Raw genomic sequence first — 22085 nt, 5'->3', positions numbered from 1 at the left:
CTTGGGTCTCTGTTCAGGGATGTGCACAGGGTCAGCCACAAGACCTAGATCATGAGCACCAAGCATGCATGCTGTGAGCGTGACCTCACATGGCCTCACTGTGCTCATCGGGATGGGTGTCATTTGCTATAACCCAGGGATGCTGACTTGAGACAGGCCAGTGGCTTCAGCTCTCTGACCCTCTGACCCCAGAAGTTGATCTACTGACTCACTGCCAGGTGCCCAGAGCTATCCACAATTATTAATCCACAACCAGTTTATGGTCTGAAACGACACTGCTCCTGAAGAGCCTCTCTTGTGAGCTAAGAGACAACAGGACAGCTGCCAGGAGTCAGCACACCAGATGCCCAGGAGTGACTCCCAAAATGGCCCGCAGAAACATCTAGAACCCGTGGGGCCTTTTGCTCATGCTGTCGCCCTCCCTAGATGGGCTTGATCTTGGCCCTTTTGAAAGTGTCACCAACTTGTGTTATAAGCCCTTGTAAGCCAAAAACAAGTAGCCAGAAAATTTGTCAAACCACGTTCTTTAGGGGGTTTTTTTGTTTGTTTTTATTTATTTATTTATTTATTTTTACAGAGACAGAGAAAGAGTCAGAGAGAGGGATAGATAGGGACAGACGGACAGGAACGGAGAGATGAGAAGCATCAATCATCAGTTTTTTGTTGCAACACCTTAGTTGTTCATTGATTGCTTTCTCATATGTGCCTTGACCGTGGGGCTTCAGCAGACCGAGTAACCCCTTGCTCGAGCCAGTGACCTTGGGTCCAAGCTGATGAGCTTTGCTCAAACCAGATGAGCCCTTGTTCAAGCTGGCAACCTTGGGGTCTCGAACCTCGGTCCTCCACATCCCAGTCCAATGCTCTATCCATTGCACCACCGCCTGGTCAGGCCAATTTTAAAAAATCTTTAAAAAAAATGTACTGCCACCCTGGCCAGTTGGCTAAGTGGTAGAGCGCTGCCTGGCATGCAGGAGTCCCAGGTTCGATTCCTGGCCAAGGCACACAGGAGAAGCGCCCATCTGCTTCTCTACCCCTCCCCCTCTCCTTCCTCTCTGGCTCTCTCTTCCCCTCCCGCAGCCAAGGCTCCATTGGAGCAAAGTTTGCCCAGGCACTGAGGATGGCTCCATGGCTTCCACCTCAGGCACTAGAATGGATCTGGTTGCAACAGAGCAACGCCCCAGATGGGCAGAGCATCGCCCCCTGGTGGGCATGCTGGGTGGATCCCGGTCGGGCACATGCGGGAGTCTGTCTGACTGCCTCCCCATTTACAACTTCAGAAAAATACCAAAAAAAAATGTACTGCCCACCCTGGCCAAGGTTGAAGGTTCAGTCCTTGGTCAGGGCATATACAAAAATCAACCAATGAACACACAAATGAAACAAGTGGATGTTTCTCTATCTCCCCCTTCCTCTCTAAAATCAATTTTAAAATTATTAAAAAAGAAAGTACCCCCTCCAAGAAAAACACATATAAATGAAAAATAGGGTGGAAATAGCAAAAAATGCCTAGGGACTGGCCAGGTGACTCGGTAGATAGACTTGTCCTGGCGCATCAAGGTCGTGGGTTTGATCCCGGCCAAGGTACATACAAGAAGCAACCGGTAAGTACACAATTGCACTAAATGGAACAACAAATTGATGCTTCTCTCTCTACCCCTTGCCCTCCCTCTCTCTCCTCTCAAAATTGATGAAAAAGCCTGACCAGGCGGTGGCGCAATGGATAGAGTGTTGGACTGGGATGTGGGGGACCCAGGTTCGAGACCCTGAGGTCACCAGCTTGAGTGTGGGCTCATCTGGTTTGAGCAAAAGCTCACCAGCTTGGACCCAAGGTTGCTGGTTCGAGCAAGGGGTTACTCGCTCTGCTGAAGGCCCACGGTCAAGGCACATATGAGAAAGTAATCAATGAACAACTAAGGTGTTGCAAAGAAAAACTGATGATTGATGCTTCTCATCTCTCTTCATTCCTGTCTGTCTATCCCTGTCTATCCCTCTCTCTGACTCTCTCTCTGTCCCTGTAAAAAAAAAAAGAAAAGAAAAGAAAGAAAAAAAGAAAGAAAGAAAAAATTGATGAAAAATTAAAAAAAAAGAGATGGAATCAAAATGTCTTCACTTGCCTGACTAGGTGGTGGCGCAGTGGATAGAGTGTTGGACTGGGATGCTGGGGACCCAGGTTCAAGACCCCAAGGTCACCAGTTTGAGCACGGGCTCATCTGGTTTGAGCAAAGCTCACCAGCGTGGACCCAAGGTTGCTGGCTCGACCAAGAGGTTACTTGGGTCTGACCTGTGGTGGTGCAGTGGATCAAGCATCGACCTGGAAATGCTGAGGTCGCCGGTTCGAAACCCTGGGCTTGCCTGGTCAAGGCACATATGGGAGTTGATGCTTCCTGCTCCTCCCCCCTTCTCTCTCTCCCCTCTCTCTCTCCTTTCTAAAATGAATTAAAAAAAAAAAAAAGCCTGACCAGGAGGTGGCGCAGTGGATAGAGCGTCGGACTGGGATGCGGAAGGACCCAGGTTCGAGACCCTGAGGTCGCCAGCTTGAGTGCAGACTCATCTGGTTTGAGCAAAGCTCACCAGCTTGGACCCAAGGTTGCTGGCTCAAGCAAGGGGTTACTCGGTCTGCTGAAGGCCCACGGTCAAGGCACATATGAGAAAGCAATCAATGAACAACTAAGGTGTTGCAACGTGCAATGAAAAACTAATGATTGATGCTTCTCATCTCTCTCCATTCCTGTCTGTCTGTCCCTGTCTATCCCTCTCTCTGACTCACTCTCTGTCTCTGTAAAAAATAAAAAAATAAAAATATATATAAAAAATAAAATAAAATAAAAAAAATTAAAAAAAAAAAGAGGTTACTCGGTCTGCTGAAGGCTCGCGGTCAAGGCACATATGAGAAAGCAATCAATGAACAACTAAGGTGTCGCAATGCACAACAAAAAACTAATGATTGCCTGACCTGTGGTGGCGCAGTGGATAAAGCGTCAACATGGAAATGCTGAGGTCGCCGGTTCGAAACCCTGGGCTTGCCTGGTCAAGGCACATGTGGGAGTTGATGCTTCCAGCTCCTCCCCCCTGTCTCTCTCTCCTCTCTCTCTCTCTGTCTCTCTCTCTCTCTCCTCTCTAAAATGAATAAATAAAAAATAAAAAATAAATAAAAAAAAAACTAATGATTGATGCTTCTCATCTCTCCGTTCCTGTCTGTCCCTATCTGTCCCTCTCTCTGTCTCTCTCTCTGTCTCTAAAATAAATAAATAAATAAAAGAAGATGAAAGAAAACATAATCTCAACAAGAAAATAAACTCAATACTGGGAACAAAATTTTTGTTGCATCCACAAAAACACTTGTTCTTACCTAACTCGAGTGTGCTGATCTCAAATCTGACATCAGTTTTTCTCTATAAGCTACAGTTTTTTTGCAATTCAAGATTTTAGCTTTTCGTCTTACTGTAAAATTCTCAACATGTAGTTTAACATAATGAAGTAGAATGTCTTCTTGAGCATCATCTTTGTGAAAATATATTGTAATTTATATAATGCAGTAAATACACTAATACACTAAAAGATATGATTGCATCAGAATTTGTCTACAATTTAGAAGTAGAACATATTAAAACATTTATTTTAATCGTAAAATGTGCGCAAAACTTATTTAAATTCTATTCAGGCAGGCCCTGGCTGGTTGGCTCAGCGGTAGAGCGTCGGCCTGGCGTGCGGGGGACCCGGGTTCGATTCCCGGCCAGGGCACATAGGAGAAGCGCCCATTTGCTTCTCCACCCCCCCCTCCTTCCTCTCTGTCTCTCTCTTCCCCTCCCACAGCCAAGGTTCCATTGGAGCAAAGATGGCCCGGGCGCTGGGGATGGCTCCTTGGCCTCTGCCCCAGGTGCTAGAGTGGCTCTGGTCGCGGCAGAGCGACCCCCCGGAGGGGCAGAGCGTGGCCCCTGGTGGGCGTGCCGGGTGGATCCCTGCGGGAGTCTGTCTGACTGTCTCTCCCCGTTTCCAGCTTCAGAAAAAAAAAAAAAAATTCTATTCAGGCAAAAATTTGCATTTGTAGCTCTTGCGTTTGTGTACTTGTTGAGGACAATCTCATTTGATGCTCCAGCAGTAGTCTGCTCATCACTGACAGCTCCAAGATCCTGTCTTGATTAACTACAGGTTCATTCACAATATTTTGCATCCCTACTTTCAGAACTTCACGTTTTGGCCACTCCTTCTATGTCCAATGTTTCTCCCGAGCTCAGCTGTCCCATAAACACAGAAATCAAGGATACTTCGTGAAACCTCTCTGTTGTCCTAGCAGGAAATTTACCATTTTAAGATCCACACAAATGATCCAGTTATGCTCCTCATACTTCAGTAAGTCGAGGACAATTTCTATGTCATTAATTATAATCTTCTCGCAGATGAGTTGAATAACCAATTGGAACCACTGCATAAACATTAGCATTGTGTAGGAGAACACATTTCAGACCCTGTTTAGAGCTGTCAAGAAATAGCCACCATTCTGTTGGACTGTAAGTGGTAACACCTAGCTGGTTGAGAAGACTATTGATATCATGACAGTAAACAAAATGTTTATCTTCGGAAAAAATGTCCACAAAAATTTCTTCACACTTCCTGAAATGGGATACTTTAGCTGACCAGTGAAGTACATTCTCTTCTCAAAGCCTGGAGGCTAATAACTCAGCTGCTTTCTTTGATAGGCCCAAATCTCTTACTAAGTCATTCAATTCGGGTTGGCTAAGCTGCTGAGGGGTTAATGACTGCTTGGCATCAGAAGAAGACCCTTCAGATTCTACAACCATTTCCTCATACGTCTTATCAAAATACACTTGATCACCATGTTCACTTTCTTCATCCTTAGAAGAAATATAACCATTGAAAACTGGAACCGGGAGTGTCTCAGAGTGTGGGATAGGTCGTATTGCTGAAGGAATATTTGGATATGTGATCATATGCCATTTTTTTCTTGCCCTTTGTATGGATCAAACAGAAATAACAGTCACTGCTGTGGTCCTTAGGTTCACGCCAAACCATGGGAATACCAAAAGGTGTTTGTCCAGTCACGAAGCATTTCCTCACAATTATGACATACAATATGAGGAGCCCAATTCTTGTCTTGATCGCCAGTGGGAACTTGAAAATAGGCAATATATGCACGTGTCACAAATGATGAAATACCATGCCTTTGACGTTGAAATGTGTAACAGCCACATATATAACAGAAGGTGTCAGGACTATTCTTATATTTACGCCTACTCAAAGAAACCACGATTCAATCTTAAAATAAGAGGGTATTTTAACCAGATAATAATTTTTTACATTTAAAAACAACTACAATTATGTAAAAGTGATGTTTCTAAAACATTAATTGCCTTGTGGTTATGTTCAATCCAAGAGTCATTGCCCTTGAACTCCAATTTAAAAACCAACAAGCCTGACCAGGCAGTGGCGCAGTGGATAGAGCATCGGACTGGGATGAGGAAGACCCAGGTTTGAGACCCTGAGGCCGCTAGCTTGAGCGTGGGCTCATCTGGTTTGAACAAAAGCTCACCAGCTTGGACCCAAGGTCGCTGGCTCGAGCAAGGGGTTACTTGGTCTTCTGAAGGCCCGCAGTCAAGGCACATATGAGAAAGCAATCAATGAACAACTAAGGTGTCACAATGCACAACGAAAAACTAATTCTCTCCATTCCTGTCTGTCTGTCCCTATCTATCCCTCTCTCTGACTCTCTGTCTCCGTAAAATAAATAAATAAATAAATAAATAAATAAATACCAGTGCATGCCATTAACTGTAACAAAAAGAAATTAAAACTGCATAAAAACTAGAGCATGCACCAAAAAACGGATTTCATATTTGGAATCAGCGATGCAGAGATATATAGAAACAGTTCTAAAACCTCATGCAACAGAAAATGAAAAAAAAACCAAAACTGTTTCCCAGTGTATTGGTTCCTTGAAAACACTAATAAAACACAAATATCTGGTAAATCCAATATGGGGCCCTGGAGTAGGGGTGCCACAGAAAAGAGAAGGAAAAGGAAATACTATTAAGAACAGAAAAGTTGCCTGACCTGTGGTGGCGCAGTGGATAAGGCGTCAACCTGGAAACACTGAGGTTGCCGGTTCAAAACCCTGGCTTGCCTGGTCAAGGCACATATGGGAGTTGATGCTTCCTGCTCCTCCTCCTCTCTCTCTCTCTTTCTCTCTCTCCCCCCCCCCCTAAAATGAATAAATAAATAAAAATTAAAAAAATTAAAAAATTTAAAAAAAGAACAGAAAAGTGAGGCTCTGCACAGGTGGCTCAGTGGACAGAGCACGGCCCAGTGTATGGGCATCCCAGGCTCGATTCCCGGTCAAGGCACACAGGAGAAGTGACCATCTGTTCTCTTCCTCTCTCTCTCCCTTCGCTCCCTCTTCCAGTCTTGTAGCCAGTGGCTCAGCTGGTTTGAGCGTAGGCCTCTGGGCACTGAGGATGCCTTGGTTGGTCCAAGCACGTCATCCTCATGTGCTAAAAATAACTTGGTTGTGAACATCAGCCCCACACAGGGTTGTCAGGTGGATCCTGGTTGGGGCGCTTGGGAGAGTCTGTCTCACTATCTCCCCTCCTGTTACTTAAAAAGAAAAGGAACAGAAAACTGGGTGCTCTCCCTCCTGGGAGCACCTCGCACCTTTCCTGTCTCCTCCTTCTTCCTCCCAGGTGCGTTTACCTTGACCCTTCTCTAGCCTAAGCTCCAAGATTACTTCTTTTGCCTTTATAACTGTTTCTTGAGCCCATTTCTTCTACCTCTGTGACTTTCTAAAATAAACCTTCTCTTATAGGTTGAAAAAAAAAAAAAAACAGAAAAGGTGAATAAGTACATACCACACACACAGCGATGGTTCTGATTGTGGCCAAAGACCTCAGGTCCCAAGCACTCAAGTCTGTTTCTTTAACAATGGGGAGAAAAATCCAAGCCCTATAGACTAGAAAAGAATAGACAAAATTACCATTATTTGAGAATGATTAAGATCATCTACAGAGAAAATCCAAGAGTATCAACACACAGTTGGAATAATGAGTTTGACAGGACTGCCATATGTGAGGTCAGTACAGAGTAATTAGTACCATTTTCTTATACTTGCAATCAGCAACCAAAAACAGGCACTCATTCTTGGCCTTTAGTGGTGTAGTGGATAAGGCATCACCTGGAAGGCTGAGGTCACTGGTTCCAGACCTTCAGCTTGCCGGGTCACGTATGAGAAGCAACTGCATGCAAGCTGACGCTTCCTGCCCCCCCCCCACCTTTCTCTTTCTTTCCTCTCTCTACAAAAATAAATACACAAATAAATTCTTAAAAAAAAAAAAAGAAAAGAAACTGTCCAATAAACATCTGAAAAGATTTTCAATGTCAATAAGAATGAGTGAAGGCGGCCCTGGCCGGTTGGCTCAGCGGTAGAGCGTCGGCCTGGCGTGCGGGGGACCCGGGTTCGATTCCCGGCCAGGCCACATAGGAGAGGTGCCCATTTGCTTCTCCACCCCCCCCTCCTTCCTCTCTGTCTCTCTCTTCCCCTCCCGCAGCCAGGGCTCCATTGGAGCAAGGATGGCCCTGGCGCTGGGGATGGCTCCTTGGCCTCTGCCCCAGGCGCTAGAGTGGCTCTGGTCGAGGCAGAGTGGCCCCCCGGAGGGGCAGAGCGTCGCCCCCTGGTGGGCAGAGCGTCGCCCCTGGTGGGTGTGCCGGGTGGATCCCGGTCGGGCACATGCAGGAGTCTGTCTGACTGTCTATCCCCGTTTCCAGCTTCAGAAATAAAAAAAATAAAAAATAAAATAAAAAAAAAAGAATGAGTGAAGGCCCTGGCCGGTTGGCTCAGTGGTAGAGCGTCAGCCTGGCGTGCAAGAGTCCCGGGTTCGATTCCCGGCCAGGGTACACAGGAGAGGTGCCCATCTGCTTCTCCACCCCTCCCCCTCTCCTTCCTTTCTGTCTTTTTCTTCCCCTCCTGCAGCCAAGGCTCCATTGGAGCAAAGATGGCCCGGGCGCTGAGGATGGCTCTATGGCCTTGCCTCAGGCGCTAGAATGGCTCTGATTGCGGCAGAGCGATGCCCCGGATGGGCAGAGCATCGCCCCCTGGTGGGCATGCCGGGTTGATCCCGGTCGGGCGCATGCTGGATTCTGTCTGACTGCCTCCCCGTTTACAACTTCAGGGAAAAAAAAAAAAAAAAGAATGAGTGAAATATAAAACCAGACTTGACTCCCCATAGATTGAAGAAATAAGAGTGGAACAAAAGTAGGTTTACAGTTATTTACATGGAAAATAATACAAGAGTCCGATCTGTGGTGACACAATAGACAAGAGCGTTGACCTGGTATGCTAAGTCCCAGGTCGCCAGCTTGAGCGCCAGCTCATCAGCTTCAGCAACAGGGTCACTAGCTTGAACGTGGGATCACTGAAATGATCCCATGGTGGCTGATTTGATCCTATTCTCATGGTTTCTGGCTTGAGCCCCCCCAGTCAAGGCGGGTGCGAGAAGCAAACAACGAACTAAGGTGCCGCAACTACATCGATGCTTCTCATCTCTCCCCTTCCTGTCTCTCTCCCTGCCTAAAAAAAAAAAAAAAAAAAGGGTGGGGGACTGGCTTATGGTGGACCTGGGATGCCGAAGTTACAGGTTCAAGGTGCTGGGCTTGCCGGGTCAAGGCACAGAGGACAAGCAACAGGAAGCAATGAACAAGTCGAGTGAAGCAACTATCCTTCTCGCTCCCTGCCCCTCTCTCCTATAGCATAAAAATCAATTAAAAAAAAAAAAAAAAACAATTTAAAGGGGGGAGGCGCTTGATGTTCCTGTCAATACATAAAACAATCTTTTGCCAGGCCTGTGGGGGCACAGTGGAAAAGCGTCCACCTGGAATGCTGAGGTTCCAGGTTCAAAACCCTGGGCTCGCCGATCAAGACACAAGCGAGAAGCAACCGATGAACAGCTTCGAGTGAAACGACGATCAGTTGATACTTCTCGTGCGCCCCCTCCTCTAATATCAACGATAAAAATTAGGGGCTGCCTAAGGAAGCCAATGCCCTGGGATGCTGGGTCTCTGAGTAATTTCACTTTCAGAGTATTATTTTTCAAAAGGGGCGGGCTTGAATAAACGTGGCTCAGTCATGGGCGTTTGCTAATCCCTTTTGTATTTTCTCAGCCGGTGGCCGGGGGAGGCGGGCGTCCGCTCGGGCGCCGGAGGAGGCGGGCGTCCGCTCGGGGGCCGGGGGCGATGAGCAGAAAATGTGTTGGCGTCGACTGCCCGGAGCTGCAGGCCCAGTGAGGAAGGCAATGCGGAGCCCCGGTGCCAGGAGGACCCGGGCGGAGCCGGGAAGCTTCGGGAGGGAAAGGATAGCGCGGGCCTGGGGCTCCGACAGGCCCGCGGGGCGACCTGGGGGGAGTCAGGCGGGGAGCCGCCGGGCCAGGGCAGGAGGCTGGCTCGGGTTTGGAGCCTTCCAGGGGCCCCGGGCTGGAGGTGCGGCCTACCGCGAGGTTCGCGCCCCGCAGGGCCGCCGCCCCTGCCCCTCCCAGCTCGGCCCGGCCCACACTCACCGCAGAGGTGCAGAGAACCCGCTGCCGGGCCAGGCCCCGCCTGCCCCGTCCACCCCGCCAATCGAAACCAACCGGAAGTAACTTAAACCACGCCCCTCGAGTCCTGTCTGCTCTGCGAAACAGTACTACGTCTTCTTGGCCCAACTTGCCAGGAACGGGGCCACCAGGTGGCAGCCGAGGCAAGACTGAGGGTTTAGTGACCAATTTCGATGATTAACAGATTACAGTACTTTTTGTACCTGCTTTAAAATTTATTTTTTAGAGAGGAAGGGATAAACATCAATTTGTTGTTCCTTATTTCATTGGTTGATACTTGCATGTGCCCTGACCAGGGATCGAACCTTCAACCTTGTCATATCTGGATGACAGTTTGAGCTCGCTGGCCAGGTCAGTCATTCTTATTCAGTGAAATTCTTCTCTAGTGAGCTACTGAAAGAACTAAACCCAAGAAAAAAGTAGGCTTTCTTTTGCAGAAAACCACACCATTCACCAGGGCCATGTGATCACCAGGAAGTGAAGGGGATGCTCACTAGTCAAAGCTGTTTTAGAGTTTAATCCTGTCCTTAGTCCCAACCCTGTAAATGGGCCCAGAATCCACACTAAACAAAGGGCCTCCTCAGGCACTCAACTGCTTCTGCAGCACCCCCCTCCCCATGGCCAGTCTCTTGGCAAAGGCCCCGGCCACCACTCTAGCAAAAGGATGCAGTAATGCTGAGGCAGGTTTCCGTCCAGGTGACCAGGACTAATGTTCTTTTCTCCAGAAACATTGCCCTCCTGCCTTCTCTGCCCATGAGATCCTAAACCTGCTGTGGTCACTGCACAGGTGCGGTAAATGGCCAGCGGCAGGTGGGGCAAAAGAAAGTAAGGCTGAGCACTAGAAATGAGGTTAACACTGAAGACAGGCTGGCCTGTGACAGCGGAGGCACAGCACAGCCTCACGAACAGCTCTGAGGTGACCAGCTCTCACACATAACTCAGGCAGGTGACCACAGACCACCAGCCAGTGCCTTCTAGCCAGCAGGGAACCGCCAAATTTGCCTGTGCCCTGCTGCACCTTCCACTTGCTCACAAGGACACCAGTCAGCTGAGGGTTCTTCGGAGCATGCCCTAGTCCTGACAGGCCTCCACTTTCACATTGGTGTCTGCTCAACAGCATCTTCTCTGGTTCTATCATCTTTGACTAAACTGTCACAAGGTACCATCAGCTGTGGTCCAATGGGAAACCCATTTTTTCTAAGAACCTCCCAGCCCTCTCTTCACAGGAGTTCCCCTGCTGTCCAATGCATGGCTTCAGACCACCACCCACTGAAAAGCATCCACCCCCTCACCTAGATTCTCCCAATGCTCAGAACAAGTCCATTAACACAAGTGTGGACTTCCCTGCTTTGTGTAGAACCCCGTGTTCTCGGTGTTAGTAGGGTACTAAGAACCCAGGCGATGGAACCTAGGACCCCCACTTCCTTCTCCAGAGCTGCCTCTACTTATTGCTCCTCCCTGCAGGACCATTATTTTTTTCCCTCCCCACGTGAAAGACTAAGACAGGAAGGGAGATAAGAAGCATCAACTTGGTTGTAGCAGCACTTTAGTTGTTCATTGATTGCTTTCTGATACATGCCTTGACCAGAGGGTCAAGCCAAACTAGTAAACCCTTGCTCAAGCCAGCAACCATGGAGTCAAGTCTATGATCTCACACTCGAACTGATGACCCTGCGTTCAGCCAGCGACCTCAGGGTTTTGAACCTGGGCCTTCAGTGTCCTAGGTGCGAGCTTTACCCACTGCATCACCACCTGGTCAGGCCAGACCCTTCCCTCTTAAAACCACAGGCTGGAACAGCTTAGAGGCAGGAGGACAAGCTTTATTGAACCCCCAACCCTAGTTCTCTTTTTCTTGCACAGTCTTGGTTCCCCGCAGACGCCCAGTCCGACGGGCAGCAATGAGACCCACTTTGCGGCCAGCAGGGGCATCTCTGCGGATGGTGGAGGGTTTGCCAATGTGCTGGTGGTTGCCACCTCCAAATGGATGCTCCACAGGCTGCAGGCAGAGAAATAGTGTTAATGTTGAAGCGACCCCAAACCTGGCACAGGTCTGTGCCTGTGAACCATCGCCAACAGGGTCATACCACATCCCTCAACAGAGGGAAGGAGACATTCCAGGAAGGGACCTGGCCAACCATCCTCAGTCCCTGTACCCTGAACACCCCACTGCCTATTTCGGGGGCACTTACATTCATGGCCACACCACGCACACGTGGCCAGCAATTCCTCTTTGCCTTATACTTGTGGTAGGCACGGCCAGCCTTCAGGATGGGCTTGTCAATGCGGCCACCTCCAGCCACCACACCTATGGGGAGATCAGGCACTTCAGAAAGGTAAGCCACACCCTCCCAGCAGACAAAATATCTGCTACTGAGTCTTTATCAGCACCTCACCCACTGCACTGACCACCTTCTTTCTGTCCTGTCACATGTCACCATGAGGTTCACAGAAGCCCCACTAACACTTGGCCACCACCATCCAGCAGGAAGACCCTTTGCAGTCTGTCAACTGACAACAAGTTTCTTCAGGCTCAACAGGGTGCCAAGCGAGACCTTTGCCCACATCATCTGGAACAGCTACCCCAATACAAGGTCCTCTGGGAAGCCCTCACCCTCCACCGTGGCTGACACTGGGCAGGTCACTCAACCTCCGAACCCCAACCCCAACATGACAGCTGACCCACTCTACCACATCTCAGCCAGTTTGCTCATTCTGTGAACCCTGCTCCCATAAGTTCCCCCGGCCCACCCATGCAAGACCAGGTTTATCAAATGCATTGAAAGTGTTGCCAAAACAGCACAGTGAACAAATCTGGATGCAAATCCTTCCTAATGCACTTACTGGGTGAATTTTAGGGGAAATCACACATTTCTGACAAGGCTGTTAACAGATGAATGCAAGGACAAAAACCACACAAGTCCAAGTTTTGCAAAAATACAGACAAGTCCTAGTCAGTTAAACCTAGTCTCCTTCAACTCCCAACCAGCAGTGGGGTAGGTGCCACCGTGCCCACTTTACAAATATTACAACACAAGAGACTACCTACGTGCTCAAGCTTAGAAAGACTACCCGTTAGTGGAGTGGGCAGCTGGGTTCTATGGCCCAGATCTACCTGCTAGCTGTTCACAGGGGAGCCACAGCATTCAACTGCTGCCTGCCACTCACCAACCACAGCTCTGTTGGCCGAGGAAATGACCTTCTTGGAGCCAGAGGGCAGCTTCACTCGGGTCTTTTTGGTCTCGGGGTTGTGGGAGATGACGGTGGCATAGTTCCCGGAGGCTCGGGCTAGCTTGCCCCGGTCACCAGGCTTCTCCTCCAAACAACACACGATGGTGCCCTCGGGCATGGTGCCCACGGGGAGTACATTGCCAATGTTCAGCTGAGCTACAAGGGAAAGGAACACGAGGCAGGGAGCATGGTAAGATCGGTGTCTTAACGACTGATAGAGGTAATCCGAATCCACTCCCTCCACCCAGCATCCCTAAAAAAACCCAGCGCAATACTCCTCTGGTCTCCTCCCTTCTCCAGAAACCCCAATGGCTACATCCGGCGCAGCAGGGCTGACCAGCTGAGGTGTCTTCCTGGACCCCGTGCACCCACAGCAGGCGCGACACTTACCCTTCTTGCCACAGTACACAAACTGGCCCGTGTGGATGCCTTCGGCGGCGATGAACAGCTCCGTCCGCTTCTTAAAGCGATACGGGTCCCGGAAGACCACCTTGGCGAGGGGAGCGCCGCGGCCGGGGTCGTGAATGATGTCCTACGGGGCAAGGAGGCGTAAGCGCGGGGTCCCGGGGTGGCGCCGCGTGCCCCCACCCACCCCGACCGGCGCCCCGGACCTTCACAATGCCTTTGATGTAGCCGTGCCTCTCCGCGAAGTCCACGGCGCGCAGGCGCGCGGCGCCCTTGCGGTGTTTCACGTGCGCGCGAAACACGGAGCCGGCGCCCTTCCTCTGCCCACGAATCACGCGGCCCATGGCGGCAGTCTGGAGGAAGCCCACAATCAGCGACCGGGCGGCCTAGGCACTTCCGCCACCCGGCTTCAGGCTGCCCTTTCCCCGGGCTCGTCTCTCCAGTCTCCAACCCCGCCACTCCCCCATCCCAGGCCGTGCACTCCGGCATCCTCTCAGCAGCCGGCCTGGGTCCTCCGCGGGCCCCAGGGCGGCGGATGGTGGTGGATGGCGGTGGATGACACGAGAGTCGCCCCGCTAGAAACATAGCCTACCTGCTGCCCAGCGCGGCCGAAAGAGGTTCCGCGGTCCCTGCGAGTTACTTTATCTTCCGGGGCGGGGTCGAAAGCCACTTTAACTTCCGGGTAGGCACCGCGGCCGCGGCACACGGCACGCCGGGACTTGTAGGCCTACCTCGCCTCTCCTGCCCTAGGGATTTTTGTTTTTGTTTTTAAATTAATTTTTATTAGAAAGAGAGGGGAGAGAGAGAGAGGAAAGAGACAGAGAGAACAGGGGGAGGAGCAGGAAGCATCAACTCCCATATGTGCCTTGACCAGGCAAGCCTGGGGTTTCGAACTGGCGACCTCAGCATTCCAGGTCCACGCTTTATCCACTGTGCCCCCACAGGTCAGGCTGTCCTAGGGGTTTTTGCGCAGGCGCATAGTATGGCCAGGCCGGGGATCCCAGACCGTCTGATTCTGGCCGCTTATTATTCAACCACTGTGGGGTCGTCCTGCGTGCAGGGCCGGGAGGAGGATAGAGAGGCGCCCAATCCTCATGAAGATCTCCCGGATTACTCCCCTCCCTTGGGGAGTGTGGGCACTGGGAATCCAGCAGTGACTTCACTGACAACGACCTTGACTCCAGAACTGACATTCAGAACTTGAATGTCTAACATGGCTTCCTCCCCTCTTGCACCGACAGCAGGGTTTGTGCTTGCAGGAAGCCTTTGTGTGTGAAGACATGCACTCAGTTGGTTAGAGTGTCCTCCAGACATACCAGGGTTGCAGGTACCATCCCTGGTCAGAGCACATATAAGAATCAACCAGCCTAACCAGGTGGTGGCGCAGTGGATAGAGCGTCCGGCTGGGATGCGAGGACCCAGATTCCAGACCCCCGACGTCGCCAGTTTGAGCGTCAGCTTGGACCCAAGTCGCTGGCTTGAGCAAGGGGTTACACCGTCTGCTGTAGCCCCAAGGTCAAGGCACATATGAGAAAGCAATCAATGAACAACTAAGGTGTTGCAAAGAAAAACTGATGCTTCTCATCTCTCTCCGTTCCTGGCTGTCTGTCCCTATTTGTCCCTCTCTCTGTTTGTCCCTCTCTCTCTTTGACTCTCTGTCTCTGTAAAAAAAAAAAAAAAAAAAAGAATCAACCAAATAATGCATAAATAAGTGGAACAACAAATCGATCTCTCTCTCTCAAATCAATAAATTTTAAAAAAAATTAAGCCTGACCTGTGGTGGAGCAGTGGATAAAGCGTCAACCTGAAACACTGAAGGTTGCCAGTTCGAATCCCTGGGCTTGCCCTATCAAAGCACATATAGGAAGCAACTACCACTAGTAGATGCTTCCTCCCCCTTTTTTCACTCTCCCTTTCTCTCTCTCTCTTTCCCCCTCTCCAAAAATCAACCAATAAAAAAAATCCTAAAAAAAAAAATTAGGTTTTCTCCTAAAGAATGGATCTGCCTAGCCGCCTACCAGCAGGCTCTGTACAAGGATGTGATGCTGGAGATCAATGTGAATATGGCCTCACTGGGTGAAGGCCCGTTGATACCGGGGCTGAGCTCAACAGAATCTTACGTCTTCCAGGAGACCTATTGGGAGTTGGTTCCTTTCCAAATGTGAAGTCCAATGTGTCTGGAGGGAAAACTGGAAGGCCCTTCTTCTTCCCATAGCCACACAGTTGCCCTGCTCCGGGGAAAGCAGGTGTTCTCAAGGCCTCCAGCCAGACACTTGGGCGTCCTTCCTCCCTCCTGCTCTCTAACTCATGCTATTCTCCCTGCATGTAGGCTTTCTTGTTGCCAAACCCGTGTTGGTTGATCTCCCTCTTGGAACAAGGGGAGGAGTCAAGGGCCTTGGTTCTGCCTTATGACTTCATTATGCAGAAACCAAGGCCAGTTCCTGCCCAGGTGAGTGCAGGGCACAGGGAAGACTCCTTGCACACTCCTTTCACAGCTCCTTGCAGGCCCCTGGGTGCTCATGCTATACATTTAGCTCCTCACAGCAGGGACAGATTTCCTACTAAATGCTTTGCTTATAGTCCAAGGTCACACAGGACTAACCTGTGCAAGGAATTCAAGTGCATGAGTGTCCATCCTGGTGCCTCAAGGTTTCAGGACAAGTTTGAGGACAGCAGGTGTGTGAGGCATGCCAGGTGCTGAGCTTAGGGCTGCAGAGACTGCAGAAAGGGAGGGGAGGAAGCCTCCAGCCCACTAGGCCTGCAAAGGCAGGACCCGGATGTATTGCTGACTGAATGCACTTTGGGTGAGAGAAGAGGAAAGGCATCTCACAAGTCTTGCCCTGGCACCCACCCTGCCCCACAGTCCTTGGGCCTAGCTGGTGCCCAAGGCACCAGCCTTGGGGGAATACCCCACCTTCCATGGTGCTTAAGCTCTTATTAACCTCCCCTTTTCTTCCTCTTTGTCACCGAAAGCCTTTTTTTTAAAAAAACTTCTCGCTAGAAATTCTAAAACTTCTCTACTTTCTCTGACGTAAAGATTCTGTCTTCAAATCATTAACTTCCTTTTGTGAGTAGAGAGGTCAGAACTTCCTTCTGTGTTCTGTTCATTCTTCCAGATTCCAGGATGAAGACTGGGCTTGAAGAGTGTTCTCCCAAGAGAGTATCCTTTAGGGCAGATAGGACTGTGGGGCACTTGCCCAAGGGTAACCTCGAGTTACTTGAACTGAATGGCAAGTCCTGAGAATGGGTCCAAAAAGCAAACCCTCCAGCCCTTGGGAGGCATCCCCGGGTATCGGGCAGCAAGAATGGCTGGGCTCAGGCCCTGTGGACATTTATTGGGTGTGCTTGCAATAAGGCCCTCAGGTATAGCTGGTGCTGCTCAGGCACCAGGTCACTTATGCTGGGGCCACGCCCTACCAGTGCATGAATATTCCCAGGCAGGCAAATTCACCCTCCACCAGCACCTGGCATCCACAACTGGGAGGGGCCATACTGGTGTATATGGTGTGAGCAGTGCTTCATCCTCAGGTCTGCGCTACTCAAACACCACAGGATGCATGCCACAAAGAGCCCCTGAAAGGCCGGCAGGTGTCAGGGCACCCAGCCCAGCACAGCACAGTGTTCCCAGGCAGGGGAGAGGCCACATCAGTGATTGGGGTGCAGAAAGTCCTTCAAGCACAACTTCCTGCTCCTCCTGCACCAGAGGCTTCAACAATGGCCATAAGCCCTTTGGGTGCAGGAAATGTGGCAAAGTCCAACCTCATGCTGCACAGAAGACTCACACCGAGGAGACGTCCTTCTCCTGCACAGAATGCAGCAAGGTTTTCCGCAGGAGATACAGCCTAAGCCAGCATTATGGGCTGCACAAGGGAGAGAGGCCACACTGGTGCCGAGCATGTGGAATGGCCTGCAGCCAGCTGTCTGCCTGCATCCAGCACCAGAAAGTCTGTGGCAGAGTGCTCCCAGAGCAAGGCCTTCATGGCTTTTGATGTGTGCACATGGTAGGCTGAACTACAGCCCCCAGGATTCTATTCAGGTGGATTCCAGAGAAGCAGCTATAAGGAAGGAAGGGAGGTAGCAGATTGCTGCTCACACACTTTCCAGTATTCAGACACTAACTGAGGTGCTGCTGATTTTGAAGATGTGATTAAAGCACGTAATCAATTGGCCCTGGCTGAGTAGCTCAGTTGTTTAGAGTAATATCCTGATACACCAAGATTGTGGGTTTGATCCTGGTCAGGGCAAATACAAGAATCAACCAATGAATGCATAAATAAGTGAAACAACAAATTGATTTCTCTCCTCTTCCTCTCTCTCTCTCTCTCTCTCAAATCAATCAATAAAAATTACTCACAGGGAGATATTCTTGGCAGGCCTGACCTAATCAATTGGAAGGCTTTTATAACTCCATAGTTGTTCATTTATTGCTTTGTCATATGTGCCTTGACAGGGTGGGGGGCTACAGCAGACCGAGTAACCCCTTGCTCAAGCCAGTGATCTTGGGTCTAAGCTGGTGAGCTTTGCCCAAACCTGATGAGCCCGCGCTCAAGCTGGTGACCTCAGGGTCTTGAACCTGGGTCCTCTGCATCCCAATCCAATGCTCTATCCACTGTGCCACCGCCTGGTCAGGCTCAATTGGAAGGCTTTTAAAAGCTTAGGCTTCCCTGAGACTTCTGCCTGTGGAAAGGAATCAGCAACTGATTGATTTTTTTATTTATTTTAAAATCTTATTTATTGATTTTAGTGAGAAAGGAAGGGAGAAAGGAAAGACAGCAACATCGACCCATTCCTCTATGTGCCCCAACCAGGGATTGAACCAGATACCTCTGTACTTTGAGATGATGTTTTAACCAACAGAGCTGTCCAGCAGGTGATATATATATATATATTATATATATAAATATTGTGTGTGTGTGTGTGTGTGTGTGAGAGAGAGAGAGAGAGGGACAAACAGGGACAGACACAGGAAGGGAGATGACAAGCATCAACTCATAGTTGCAGCACCTTAGTTGTTCATTGATTGCCTTCTAATATGTGCCTTGATTAAGGGGCTCTAGCTGAGCCAGCGACCCCTTGCTCAAGCCAATGACCTTTGGGCTCAGGCCAGCGATCATAGGGTCATATCTATGATCTCACGCTCAAGCTGGCAACCCTGTGCTCAAGCTGGTGAGCCCATGCTCAGCCCGCAACCTCAGGGGGTTTTTTTGCTTGTTATTTTTTTTTAAATTTTTTTTTCTTTTTTGCATTTTTCCGAAGCTGGAAACTGGGAGGCAGTCAGACAGACTCCCGCATGCACCCAACCGAGATCCACCCGGCATGCCCACCAGGGGGCGGTGCTCTGCCCACCTGGGGCGTCGCTCTGCCGCAACCAGAGCCATCCTTGCGCCCGAGGCAGAGGCCACAGAGCCATCCTCAGCGTCCGGGCCATCTTTGCTCCAATGGAGCCTTGGCTGCAGGAGGGGAAGAGAGAGACAGAGAGGAAGGAGGGGGGGGGGTGGAGAAGCAGATGGGCTGTCGGGAGCCGATCCACTAATGCTGGCTAACTAGGTCACAGCAGAAGAAGATCCACAACTGCTGGCTGACAAAGTCACAGCAAAAGAAGATAGAGTCACCGCAGTAAGACCAACAGCTGCGGGTTGACAAAGTCACCGCAAGGAAAGGCACAACGACACTTCCCCCTTTAATCTTTTGAATTAATCTGGCCTTATATTCCCCCCTTTTCTGGGTGTGTGCTATTATTTATGGCACAGGGATAATAGTACCGTGCTTTCCCTGTAGATTTGTAGTAATTTCTTTGGAAATGAGACAGAAGGTGTAAGTTCCACAGAAAAGCCTGTAAGCCCCTTGAACTGGGCTCATAAACATAAGAGGCTAGCTATGATATCCCTCGTAAAGGGTTAAGTTTGTAGGAGAATTTCTTCTTAATCATGTTAGAAAGAATAGATTGTGACTTGTGAATGGGTAGAAGGCAGTGGCTGTGCACAGAGCACCTTTTGGCCTTCACTTAATTCATCATTTTTCCTCCCTAGCCTTTTCATGTAATAGAGTAGAGAAACTTTCCTTTCTTCTTGCTTATTTGATCTGCAGATAGTGGAACACTCTAAGAAGAATATAGTTAGAATTTACTAGTGTGTGAATATAGTAAATAAATAAAGTTTGACTAGACAATAGAATCTTAGGTAAGGTGTTATGGAATGGCCCGTTGCTTGGCCTGGGATGGGAACGCAGTCAGCAAGAAAAGAATGTTTTGCTAAGAGAATTGTTTTATGACTGAAGGCAGTTGCTGGGCTTTCTCAGTGAGACACTCTCATGAGATTTATGTACTTTCCCAAGGTTTTTCGTTCAGATAATAAAGAGGAATATGGAAGAATCCATAGAAGCAATAGCAATTAATGCCTTCTGATATTATGTTGCTACTAAGCTATCTTGCAGGTGCACTCTATATATCTTTAAGCAAAAGTTACTCTTGATGTTATGACAATTTCTTAATAAGCAAGCCTTTTGTTATCTTGTGAGGAAAGTTAGGACACTGCATAAACTCAAGGCCATTTGCCTGAGCAAGCGGTGGTCATTTGCTAGTCCTTAATGATTTTGTCTGTTAATCTCTCTCTGCCCCTTGACTCACAACAACAATAAAGTTGAGTTATTAGTTAGTACTAATCCTTTAAAAGCTTTTACCGATGTTATCGCTATTCAAGTTATTTTTTAATTGTACTTTGAATGATTTGCCACCTGATTTGTAGTTTATAGATATAAATTAACTGTTATCTGGAAACATGTAAACATAGTGAAACAGAAGCAATGATTAATACCATGTAATTGTAACTTGGTGTGTGTGTATAAAAAAGGAGCTGTACTAGCATTTGGTAGAGATGCCTGGCAGTAAATGCTAACTACAGAATAAAGAGAAAGAAAAGAATTCGGCTCTCTCACTGGATTTCGCCGACGCCGTCTCCTCCTGTGGGACCCCTGGATCCCCCCCGGGGCTGGACCCCGGCATTGGGCGCTTCTCCTGTGTGCCCTGGCTGGGAATCGAGCCCAGGACTCCTGCACGCCAGGCCGACGCTCTACCACTGAGCCAACCGGCCAAGGCCTTTGTTATTTTTTACAGAGACAGAGAGAGAGAGTCAGAGAGAAGGATAGATAGGGACAGACAGACAGGAACGGAGAGAGATAAGGAGCATCAATCATTAGTTTTTTGTTGCGACACCTTAATTGTTCTTTGATTGCTTTCTCACATGTGCCTTGACCATGGGGCTACAGCACCCCTTGCTCAAGCCAGTGACCTTGGGTCCAAGCTGGTGAGCTTTGCTCAAACCAGATGAGCCCGCGCTCAAGCTGGCAACCTCGGAGTTTCGAACCTGGGTTCTCCACATCCCAATCTGGCTCCATCCACTGCGCCACAACCTCGAGTTTTGCTTTACGTTTGTTTGTTTTGTATTTTTCTGAAGTTGGAAACGGGGAGGCAGTCAGACAGACTCCTGCATACGCCCAACCGGGATCCACCCGGCATGCCCACCAGGGGGCGATGTTCTGCCCATCTGGGGTGTCGCTCTGTTGCATCCAGAGCCATTCTAGCGCCTGAGGCAGAGGCCACAGAGCCATTCCCAGAGCCCGGGCCATCTTTGCTCTAATGGAGCCTCAGCTGCGGGAGGGGAAGAGAAAGACAGAGAGGAAAGAGAGGGGGAGGGGTGGAGAAGCAGATGGGTGCTTCTCCTGTGTGCCCTGGCCGGGAATCGAACCTGGGACTCCTGCACACCAGGCCAACGCTCTGCCACTGAGCCAACCGGCCAGGGCCCACAACGTCGAGTTTTAACCTGGTCTTCAGTGTCCTAGGTTGACGCTCTATCCACTGTGCCACCACAGGTCAGGCAGCAGGTGATTTTTAAAAATTAAAAAATAATTTCCATTGATTTGAGAGAAAGAGGGGGGGGATGCGATGGAGGGAGAAAGAGAGAGAGAGAGGGGTGTGTGTGTGTGAGAGAGAGACAGACAGACAAGGAGAGAAGCATCACCTTGTTCCATTTAGCTGTGCATTCATTGGTTGCTTCTCAGATCGACCCTGACTGGGAAGGAATAGGCAGCCTGGCTGCGCTGTCCTCTCAGCCACAGATCAGGCCTCCCAGACCCCTCCACCTTCACCCCCCCCTCGGTCCTGCCCTTTCAGGCGACTTTTCAGCCAGTGGAAGCAGCCCTGCAGAAGTGCTTTCCTGTGACTTCTTTTTCTTTTTACAGAGACAGAGAGAGAGATAGCTAGGGACAGACAGGAACGGAGAGATGAGAAGCATCAATCATTAGTTTTTCGTTGCACATTACGACACCTTAGTTGTTCATTGATTGCTTTCTCATATGTGCCTTGACCGTGGGCCTTCAGCAGAGCGAGTAACCCCTTGCTCGAGCCAGCGACCTTGGGTTCAAGCTGGTGAGCTTTTGCTCAAACCAGATGAGTCCGTGCTCAAGCTGGAAACCTTGGGGTCTTGAACCTGTGTCCTCGGCATCCCAGTCCCACGCTCTATCCACTGCGCCACCGCCTGGTCAGGCCCTGTGACTTCTTCTATCCTAAGCCCTTCCTTGTTTCATTGTCTCACAGCTTTAATAACCGTACTCTAAAAATTACCAAAAAAAAATCACTGTAAATTTTATTCTCCTTAAACCACAAAATAGAGTGAGACTTTACATACAAGAGAATTTCCCTGCTCTCCAGCTTCCCCACACTCCGGCTCCGGCCCCGCCCCATCCAGGGACTCTGACCCCGCCCTTTCACTGGACCCCGCCCCCTCTGGAACCTGGCCCCGCCCCACCCAGGCTTCTGCTCCGCCCTCCCTGGGCTTTGTCCTTTCCCCTCACTCTGGTCCCGCC

General features: G+C 49.7%; 1 protein-coding gene across 1 annotated transcript; it reads right to left on the bottom strand.

Annotated features, from left to right (window-relative positions):
* Positions 1–11392: 11392 nt before the first annotated feature.
* RPL8 (ribosomal protein L8) lies at positions 11393–13890 on the bottom strand. Its single transcript, XM_066379826.1, has 6 exons — positions 13819–13890; positions 13433–13579; positions 13212–13353; positions 12759–12977; positions 11783–11898; positions 11393–11589 (listed from the first exon to the last, which is right to left on the bottom strand). Exons 2-6 carry the CDS (start codon positions 13568–13570, stop codon positions 11431–11433), a joined length of 774 nt encoding a protein of 257 aa, XP_066235923.1. The 5' UTR covers positions 13571–13579; positions 13819–13890; the 3' UTR covers positions 11393–11430.
* Positions 13891–22085: the final 8195 nt, after the last annotated feature.

Source organism: Saccopteryx leptura, chromosome 3 (genome assembly GCF_036850995.1).
Source record: "Saccopteryx leptura isolate mSacLep1 chromosome 3, mSacLep1_pri_phased_curated, whole genome shotgun sequence".
Lineage (NCBI taxonomy): Eukaryota > Metazoa > Chordata > Mammalia > Chiroptera > Emballonuridae > Saccopteryx > Saccopteryx leptura.
Note: the sequence above shows the minus strand (reverse complement) of the source record. Positions and strands in the feature narration are given on the sequence as shown.

What these genes read in the sequence shown, in the direction of transcription:
- RPL8 (XM_066379826.1), bottom strand. Translation starts at nt 13,570, where the DNA reads ATGGGCCGCGTGATTCGTGGGCAGAGGAAGGGCGCCGGCTCCGTGTTT. An exon ending in ACATCAAAGGCATTGTGAAG is followed by an intron (nt 13,354 to 13,432) that starts GTCCGGGGCGCC and finishes CTTGCCCCGTAG; the next exon opens with GACATCATTCACGACCCCGG. An exon ending in TGTGTACTGTGGCAAGAAGG is followed by an intron (nt 12,978 to 13,211) that starts GTAAGTGTCGCG and finishes TTTCCCTTGTAG; the next exon opens with CTCAGCTGAACATTGGCAAT.